General features: G+C 53.5%; 1 protein-coding gene across 1 annotated transcript; it reads left to right on the forward strand.

Moving 5' to 3' along the window:
- The first annotated feature begins 257 nt into the window (after nt 1-257).
- LOC118701474 (olfactory receptor 14J1-like) lies at nt 258-1,224 on the forward strand. Its single transcript, XM_036406099.1, has one exon. It carries the CDS (start codon nt 258-260, stop codon nt 1,188-1,190), a length of 933 nt encoding a protein of 310 aa, XP_036261992.1. The 3' UTR covers nt 1,191-1,224.
- Nucleotides 1,225-10,243: the final 9,019 nt, after the last annotated feature.

A 10,243-nucleotide genomic window follows, 5' to 3' on the forward strand; every position in this document is an offset into this window, starting at 1 on the left:
CAGCAGGTCTGACTGCACTGGGACACAGGGAGCCCTGTTTTCCCTCTGGGCTTCCCAGGGTTCAGGCTGAGAGCAATGCTGAAGATGAGGCAGGAACTCAGGAGCACAAACCCAAGCTCAAAAATAAAAATGTTGAGTGAAGTTCCGCCACATGTAGAGGAGTAGTTTTTAGAGAATTCCTAAAATAACCCATAGGATTGACTCAAAGAGCTTGTCAATGTCTTGTTTCAACAGTCCACCATGCCCAGAGTGAAGCAATGTCCAACAGCAGCTCCATCAGGCACTTCCTCCTGCTGGCATTGGCAGACACGCGGCAGCTGCAGCTCCTGCACTTCTGCCTCTTGCTGGGCATCTCCCTGCCTGCCCTCCTGGGCAACGGCCTCATCATCAGCGCCGTAGCCTGCGGCCACCACCTGCACACGCCCATGTTCTTCTTCCTGCTCAACCTGGCCCTCAGCGACCTGGGCTCCATCTGCACCACTGTCCCCAAAGCCATGCACAATTCCCTCTGGGACACCAGCACCATCTCCTACTCAGGATGTGCTGCACAAGTGTTTCTGTTTGTCTTCTTCATTGGAACAGAGCTTTCCCTCCTGACCATCATGTGCTACGACCGCTACGTGTCCATCTGCCAACCCCTGCACTACGGGACCCTCCTGGGCAGCAGAGCTTGTGCCCACATGGCAGCAGCTGCCTGGGCCAGTGCCTTTCTCAATGCTCTGTTGAACACAGCCAATACATTTTCTCTGCCCCTGTGCAAAGGCAATGCTCTGGGTCAATTCTTCTGTGAAATCCCACAGATCCTCAAGCTCTCCTGCTCCAAATCCTACCTCAGGGAACTTGGGCTCATTGTAGTTGGTGCATCCTTAGCCTTTGTTTGTTTTGTGTTCATGGTTTTCTCCTATGTGCAGATCTTCAGGGCAGTGCTGAGGATCCCCTCTGAGCAGGGACGGCACAAAGCCTTTTCCACCTGCCTCCCTCACCTGGCCGTGGTCTCCCTGTTTCTCAGCACCATCATGTTTGCCTACCTGAAGCCCCCCTCCATCTCCTCCCCATCCCTGGATCTGGCAGTGTCAGTTCTGTACTCGGTGGTGCCTCCAGCCCTGAACCCCCTCATCTACAGCCTGAGAAACCAGGAGCTCCAGGCTGCAGTGTGGAGACTGACGACTGGACAATTTAAGAAACATTAAACTGCTGGGCAGTTTCTGAAAATAATTTGTAATAAAAGTTGTCTTTGATACTTCTTGTTGGTTTCAATTTGGAGCTTCTTTTTCATTGTTTTCCTTTTTTAATATCGTCCCTAAACTAAACCCATCAAATCTGCCATATCTCGTTTTTTTTCTCCACACCTTCACTATGACCCACAGACTGTGTCAGTTAGGAGCTGTGCTCTTGATAGCTTCAAATGAAATAAATCCTTTATTTCATTTGAAGCTATCAAGAGCATAGCTCCTCACTGACACAGTCCAGCAATGTTTTCCCTGGATATCCCCCTCTTGTTGCCTTCTCTGGAGCTGCAGCAGCAGCAATGTCTGTGTGCAGAGCTGGGGCAGATCAGTGCTGGCCCAGCAGCTGTGCCCAGCAGCAGCAGCAGCACTTGGTGTTGCCAGTGCTGCTGCCGTGGCCCTGCCCCACTGCCCTGGTGGCCCTGGTGTTGCTGCAGGGCCTGAGTGCTCTCGGGGCCGGGCACAGCCCTGGGGGTGGCAGTGCCGGGGCTGCAGCAGGGACAGGCCATGGGCACTGCTGGGGCAGTGCTGACGCCTCAGCCCAGGCCCTGGGGGCTCCAGGCTCCTTGCCCAGGCTCTCTCAAGAACACGGCCAGGCCAATGCTCAGCACAGAAACCCCCGTGAGCAGCCCCAGGCTGGCCGTGGGCAGGCTGGGGGCAAACAGCATGGCTGGGGCTCTGCAAGGGCCCTGGGGCAGATGGGAAGGAGCAGCAGAGCAGGGGCTGATCCATCCCCAGTGCGCTGCACAGCCCAGGGCAGCGTCCCAGAGCGTCCTCATGCAGCTGCCAACAACATCCCCCCTCTGCAGCCCTGGCCTCTCCCCCAGCTCACACAGGTGCCCCATCCTTGCAGGCACAGACACGGCAGCACTGGCTCAGCAGCCCCTGTTTGCACTGCACACAGCAGGGGCAGCACCCCCATGCTGTTGCTGTGGGGACATGAACCTGAGGGAGCACAAATGCCATCAGCCCCTGGGGCCAGCAAGGCCTGGGGGACGCCAGGGAAACCACTCAGGTTTATTGTGACAAACCTTTGAGTTCACCAATTCTAACCTTCACCCTAACACCACCTTGTCTGCCCTGAGCCTCCAGATTATACAACTGCAGCTCCCTCATGTCCTCTCAACCAGATTTCTCTTCCAGACCCCTCACCAGCTTTGTTGCCCTTCTCCAGACACGCTCCAGCCCCTCAATGGCCTTCCTAAATTGGGGCCCAGAACTGGACACAGCACTCGAGGCGTGGCCTCACCAGTACAGAATTCAGGGGAAGAATCCCTGCCCTGCTCCTGCTGGCCACACCATTCCTGGTGCAGGCCAGGAGCCATTGGCCTTCTTGCCCACCTGGGCACACTGCTGCCTCATGTCCAGCCTGCTGTCCATCAGTGCCCCAGGTCCCTTTCTGCCTGGCCGCTCTCCAGCCACTCTGTCCCCAGCCTGTAGCGCTGCAGGGGTTGTTGTGGCCAAAGTGCAGGAGCCAGCACTTGGTCTTGTTCAACCTCACCTTGCTGGATTTGGGCCCTGGATCCAGCCTGTCCAGGTCCCTCTGCAGAGCCCTCCTACCCTCCAGCAGATCCACACTCACACCCAGCTTGGTGTCATCTGCAGATTTGCTGATGCTGGACTCAGTCCCCTCATGCAGATCATCAGTGCAGATATTGAAATCCACGCTGGCTGGCTCTGATCCCTGGGCCATCCTGTGGGTGCCCTGTGATGGCACTCAAGGTGATCTGTTCCATAACCTTGCCAGGCACCCAGGTCAGGCTGACAGGCCTGGAGTTCCCCAGCTCCTCCTTCCAGCCCTTCTTGGGGATGGGCTCACATTGGCACCTCCAGTGCTCTGGGACCTCCCTGCTGAGCCAGCACTGATGGCAAATGATGGAGAGCAGCTTGGGGAGCTCATCCACAGCTCCCCCATCCCCTGGGATGGATCCCATCTGCTCCCAGAGACACCGGTGAGCATCTGAGTGGCTCAGCAGGTCCCCAGCTGCTTCCTCCTGGATTACAGGGGGGCTGTTCTGCTCCCTGTGCCCATCTACAGCTCAGGAGAACACTTGTCCTGAGGACAAGCTGTCTCATTGTTGAAAATTGAGATACACAAGGTGTTAAGCAGCTCAGCATTTTCCTTATCTTTAGTTACTCTGTTCCCCACTGCATCCATTATCGAGTAGAGATTCTCCTTATTCCTCCTTTTGCTATTAGTTTATTTATAAAAACTTTTCTTTATTACTTTTTGCAGAAGTGGCCAGGTGAAGCCCTAATTGAGCTTTCATCTCTCTACTTTTCTTTCTGCATGACCCAACAGCATCCTTAAACACTTCCTGAGCTGCCTGACCTATTTTTTCTGAGTTCCCACAAAAAGCTCATGCCCAGCCTGGACAGTAATTTTCCTCTCTGGTTCAACTTTGGCACAGAGGCACAGGCTGCTCCTTCCCCTTTAAGATTCCTTTCTTGAGGTGTGTCCATCCTTCCTGGACACCTTTTTTTTAAAGGCTGCTTCCCTTTAAAAAATCAGGACCTGATTCAGTACTCCCCAAATCTGCATCCTGAATAGGCCAAGGTCTGCCCTTTCTGATTCCAGGGTAGACGTTTTGTTCGTGCCCTTCCTTCTTTCACAGGATATTGAAAACTCGATTATTTCATGGTGGCTGTGCCTCAGGCAGCCTCCAACCACCACATCCCCCACCAGCCCTTCTCTGTTTGTGAACAGCAGCAGACAGAGCTTTCCTTGGGAGTGGGATTGTTACCAAAAATGCAGTAAAATAAAAACTCCTTAACACCAATGTAGCATTAAGAAGCAGCATTCTTTATTTGGCCAGATGCACAGGGGGATAGCTCCTCCCAAAGCTGTGCATGCTGAGTACAGGAAAGTTTCTGTTTACATTCTGTATTTTGCATACATATTCATTGATTGTCCCAGACTAAACATACATATGTGTGGAGTTGGCCCAGCTGTGACTCAGACTCAGCTGGATTTTACCCCAAAAGCACTGAGCGTGAGCTTCAAACCCTGAGAATCATTTGTTTAACTTGGGGCGAGCTTGAGAGTTCCCCCAGAAGCCTTTGGTGTTATTATGCTAAGTTGTCCCAGTTCTGCTCCCTTATTGGTTACCTGTTTGCCCTAGATGGTTGTTGTTCTAGAGTGTTCCACCCCCAAGTGTATATATTGTTGTTTCCCCTTTGTCTCATGTCTTTGGATCCTGTCCCTCCTACTGTGGTCATCTTCTCCACATTTGTTGTTTTTCACCCTGTTATTAAAGTTCTTTTTAGACAACTCCATCGAATCCGCTCCTTTTCATTTTCGCCATCCTTGCCCTGAAGTCAGGGAACCAGAGAGGTTTGTCATGGCTGCACTCACTGTGATGCATATGATAATCATTTCCCCAAAATCATTAACTCATTTCCCCTCCCCTTTATCCATGTGTTCTTCTGTCCTGGGGGTCTCTCTGGTGGTCCCTGGTGCTCGTGGACCCCAATGTTCCAGTGGGCCTGGCTGAGCTGGCAGGACACTGAGGCTGGTGAATTTCAGTTCCCCTTCTCACACAATGGGCATTGTGTGGTTTCTTAGGCCAGTGTGTTTGGAGAAGCAGCAGTGTGTGTGCTCACCTGGTGTAGGCAATTTATCATCTGGTAACATGAGGTCACAGAGTGGGCTATGACACCACAGAGTGGGTTATGTGAGGTCACTGAGAAGCTATGGCATCATAGGCTGTCTCTGTGACATCACAGAGCCAGGTGTGACATCACAGGGCAGAGGACTGACATCACAGAGCAGACTATGACACCACAGAGTTGGCTGTGACATCAGAGACCAGCTGTGTGACATTAGAAAATGGGTTGTGACATCACAGAGCAGGCTGTGACATCACAGGGGAAGGGGTGGCTGTGTGACATCACAGGAGGGCTGTGTGACTTCACAGAGTGGGTTGTGGCATCAAAGACCAGCATAGTGATATCAGAGAATAAGCTATGACATCACAGAGCAGGCTGTGACATCACAGGAGGGCTGTGTGAGGTCACTGGGTTGGTCACTCTGCCCCTGACCCCCCTCACAGTTTCCCTCGAGAAGTCCAAAGCTGTTCATGCCCAGCAGGGTCCCTGTCCCCTGGTATCCCCCTGGTCCACCTGGAGCTGCAGCCTCCCCCAAGGATGTTCCACAGGATCCACCCCAAAACCTGACTCAGGGACAAGGGGCTGGGCTGTGTGACCAGGACATCAAGGACGGGGATTATCCAGGTCACTGTGGCCTGGGTTGGGTTGCCCAGGGCAGGAAAGATGTCTGGCAACTGGAGCAGGGTCTGGGAAGGGCCTCCAAGGTGGGGCTGGAGCCCTTGGGCTGTGAGCAAGGCTGAGGGAGCTGGGCTTGTCCAGCCCAGAGCAGGGAAGGCTGAGGGGCTCCTCATCCCAGCCTGGCAGTGCCAGTGAGGAGGGGATGGAGAACTCAGAGCCAGGCTCTTCACTGGGGGGCCTGGGGGGAGACAAAAGCCAATGGGTGGAAAGGGAAAAAGAGGGGAGATCAGCCAGGACAGGAGGAGATGAAATGAGTCAGGCTGGTTTCAGCATTTCCCCAACACCAAAAGCAGCCTGACCCCATTCTCCATCCACCACTGACAGCTTTGCAAATCAGGAATTGTTCAGGCTGCTTTTCCCCCACTCCAGGATGGGCATCCTGATACAAGAGTTTAAGTGTGCTTATAATTATCACAGAACCATATTTTTCTAAAATTAATTTTAGTATGGAAATCACTTGTGGATGGTGGACATGTCAGACGCTCCTGGGACGTTGCACATGGCTCAGGGAAGAGCGTGATTGTTACTGAATTGTGTCCTGTTCAACCATGGTCTGTTGGCCATGAAGAGAAACTTCCTGTGCCTCTGAGTCCCACCAGTTCCTGACCCCCAAAAGACACAAACCTGGTGAGTTCTGGTTCCCACTCCAGCGGTGGCACCTGCACCTCCCTCCATCCCCAGAGCAGAGCTCCCTTGTCCCAGAAAGTCCCTGGCAATGCAGGGATGAAGGAAACAGGGCAGGCTGTGGGGATCAGGGGCAGGGCACAGCCAGGGATTTGGGGTGGTTGTGAGCCCAGGGCAGGACTCGGCCCCTGGCCTTGGTGAACCTCATCCCATTGTCCTGGGCCCATGGCTCCAGCCTGGCCAGATCCCTCTGCAGAGCTTCCTGCCCTCCAGCACAGCCACACTGCCACCCAGCTTGGGCTCACCTGGGAACTGACTGAGGGTGCCCGCCATGGCCTCGTCCAGATCAGCAATAAAGAGATTTCACTGACCTGGCCCCAATCCTGAGCCCTGGGGACACCCCGGGATGTGACTCCATTCCTCAGCTGCTCTGAGTGCCAGGGGTTGGATGAGGGAAATGGTGGGGAGGGGGTAGGGACAAAGTGGGATTGATTGGCAGCCATGGAGGGTCTTGATTTTCATATCTGTTCAAACTGCATGAGGAGGTGCTGGGGATCAATATCAACTGAGGATTGCTGATAGCAAACTATAAACAGGGAAAGAAAAGTAATAAGACAAAACAATTCATTATTTTGAATATAGTAGATTCACTTTGAATACACTTCTGAAGTTTGTCTAATTAACCACAGAAGAATTGAAGACTTGAATTATTCCCATGGGCTTGTCTTGTTTGGGTGTTTTGAACAAATGTGAATGAGCCTTTGTCACTGAGTTTCTCAACTGAAGAGCTCAAGAAAGAAGAGGCCTCTGCAAAAGTAAAGTTCATCACCAACCTCCAAGGTTCTGAGGATCCATCCTGATCAGAGCAGGAATGAGCAGAAATGGGCACAGCTTTGTGGCTGCCCCAGCTTTGGGATGGGCCCTGGCCCTGGAGCAGGAGCAGCTTTCGAGGGCCCCAAGGCCGGGGCTCTGGTGCTGCCCTGGGCAGATGGGATGGCAGCAGGGGCTGCAGAGCTCTCAGCATCTCCTGCAGAGGAGAGCAGGGCAGCCAGGGAGCCTCCTTTCCCTTGGCCAGGCACCTTCCCCCATGGTGGGGCTGAGTCCTGTGGCAGCTGCAGCTGCTGCTGTGCCCTTGCCAGGGGCTGAGGCCGTGGGCCAGTGCCCAGAGCAGCCTGGCCTGAGCAGAGCTGTGGGGCCAGAGCCGGCTGGGCTGGGCTGGGCTCAGAGAGGCCCTTGGTGCTGCCCAGAGCTCAGGGCAGCTGGCAGAGCTTGCAGGGAGCTGGGCTGGGCTCAGAGAGCCTGGCCCAGAAACCATCAGTGTCCATCTCAGCCTGGCTGAGCGTGCAGGGGCCAAGAAGAGCAGCCCAGGCTCTGCAAGTTCTCTGGGTGGGAGCTGAGCTTGTGAGCCCTGAGCCCTGCCCAGTGCTGGGGCTGCACCTCCAGCTCCAGAGGAGATGGGACAAATGGGAGCAGAGACAAATCATTCCTGCTGAATTCTTTCTTGTGTTTGCCTTTACAGGTGACCTGGATCCATATGTAGGGGAGGTGTTTTGTGTCAGATAACACTGGTAGAGTGAGAAAAATAGGAGTTTTTAGCTGAAAATAATATTTCATGAATGATATACAATGAGAAAAAAAATGACACATATGATCAGGAGAGCATCTGAATTTTTCAGAGGAGGAGAGACTCATTGATGTTCCAGTAGTCAAAGCTGCTCAAATTCTTTCCTCAGGCCTTCCTTGAGATGAGAGGTGACCACCAGAGGCCAAGGCCAGCCAGAGCTCTCTGTCCTGGCAGCTTTTCTCTGGGAGAACCCTTGCATACAGGGAATTTTTCAGGGGGAGTGTCCATTTTGGCCATGGGCACCTGGGAAGATGGATGGTTCTTTTCCTTAGGAAGGAAAGCCCAGAGCCCCAGGGTTTCAGGGGCACATGAGAACAGACCCCCAGCATGCTGAAGTCAGTTGAGCCAGTCAGGCCAAGCCAACCACACTTGTTCCATGTTCCCTTGGATTCATGGGGCCCCGCAGTGTCACAAGGCTGCCTTAGTTCCACGAGGCCCTGCAGTGTCATGGTGGCCCCTTGGCTCCATGAGGCAAAGCAGAATCAGAATGGCCCCTTGGTTCCATGGAGCACCACGGTGTCACCATGGTCCCACTGGTTCCACAGGGCCCCACAGTGTAACAATGGACCTTTGGTTCCATGGGGTTCCTCAGTGTCTCAGTGGCCCCTTGGCTCCATGTGGCCCCACTGTGTCACAGTGCCAGGTGGTTCCATGAGGCCCCACAGTGTCCAAATGGTCTCCTTGGCTCTGGGAAGCCCCACAGAGCCACAAGGGACCCTTGGTTCCAGGAGGCCTTGCTGTGTCACAATGGACTTTTGGTTCTAGGAGCTTTCACACTGTCAACAATGGTCTGAGCACTGCAGTGTCACCATGGATCCTTTGTTCCATGAGGTTCCGGAGCATAACATGATCCCCTTGATTCCAGAAGGTTCTGCAGTGTCACAATGGACCATTGGTTCCATGCAGCCCCACACTGTCACAATGACCCCATGGCTCCATGAGCTTCCACACTGTCAGCAATGCTCTCCTTGGTTCCATGAGGCCTTGCTCTGATACAATGGACTTTTGGTTCCAGGGGGTTCCAGTGCATCACCAGGGACCCTTTGTTCCATGGGGTTCCACAGTGTCACAGCTGAATCCTTGGGTTGTCAGCTGCTGCTGTGACCAAATGTCTGAAATATCAGAATATGACTCCATTACCCTCATTTCCTATTAAAGAGGGTATCATATATTGAGGCCTAAGGTGCAACATGGAATAACTCCTAACCTTATGAGGACATGTAATTCTACCAGTGTATTGCTTATACACAGTCACTAAATGCCAATTACAATTTACCCATTTCCATAAAACCCACCCCAAGTTCCCAGATTCACTCCTTGTTTTCTCTATCCCTGTACCCTTGAGCCAGATGCCTTCTTCTTCTCTTCCAAGCATCCTTGCTGGGAAAGCAGCCCCTGCATGCCTTGTACCTGTGCTGAAAGTTCCCAGGCAGGGTAAAAATGGAATGAACCCTTTTGATATCAGCCCCAGGCTTTGTGTGGGCAGGCAGAGGCAGGGAGGAGGCAGAGCTGCCAGCAAAGGAAGGGCCCAGCCAGCTGGGGCAGCCGGGGGATGCCGACAGCCTGCAGGGACAGAGGCGCAGGGCAGGGACACCGTAGGACAGCCTGGGCTGCACAGGGCACAGGCATGGGCAGCAGCTGCAAGACAGCCCTGACAGAGCCAACTTGGGCAGCACTTTGCCATGGCTGCTGGGCCTGGGCCTGAGGCAGGAGCAGGAGACAAGTGACCCTTGCAGGCCTGGCGCCTCATGGCCTCCTTGTCCCTGCTCAGCAGCCTGGCAGGGGCCGCCCCTGCTCCTGTCCTTGGCATTGCACATCCCCACGTGCCAGTGCCCATCCTGGCAAGAGCCCTGAGCAAGGAGGGAGGGACAGGATCTGCCTGGCCAGGCCCTGGGGCTCAGGCCTTGACCCTTGGCATTCCTCAAACACATCCAGCTTTGCTCAGCACCAGAGACACCTTGGCCTTCTTTGTCCCCAGCTGTCATCACTGCCTCCAGGGTTGTATTCTAACTGGAACCTGGGGACACTTTCCCAGTCGTGTCCCTCAGTGGGACCCATTAAAACTTTAAGAAACTTCAGAGTTTCAATTTAATTTTGAGTTCTTGAGAAGTTTTTTGATCACTCTCTCAGGGACTGAGTCCGATGTAAACAACACCAAATGCCAGAGAGGGTCATTAGAGTTTTCCTAGTCCAGTGATGGAGAAAGATTTCAAAGAACTTGAAAGAAATACACATTCCTGTTTTAAAGGATGTATTTTATTTTATTTCTCTTTATAGCAGAGGTGTTTGCAGCATTCTGTGATTGATATTGACTCAGGGTCTCTCCTCAGCAGCTCTGGCCTGCTCACAGAAGCTGTGCCTGGAGCTCTGACCGAGTGTGGACAACCTTGCTCCACCTTCCCCAGCCCCATCCTGTCTGTCCTCACTCCCCTGGGACCTGCTGTGCTTCGAGTGCTGGCTGCACTCAGCCTAAGAGGGGTTT

Source organism: Molothrus ater, unplaced genomic scaffold (genome assembly GCF_012460135.2).
Source record: "Molothrus ater isolate BHLD 08-10-18 breed brown headed cowbird unplaced genomic scaffold, BPBGC_Mater_1.1 matUn_MA512, whole genome shotgun sequence".
Taxonomy (NCBI): Eukaryota; Metazoa; Chordata; class Aves; order Passeriformes; family Icteridae; genus Molothrus; species Molothrus ater.

What these genes read in the sequence shown, in the direction of transcription:
- LOC118701474 (XM_036406099.1), top strand. Translation starts at nt 258, where the DNA reads ATGTCCAACAGCAGCTCCATCAGGCACTTCCTCCTGCTGGCATTGGCA.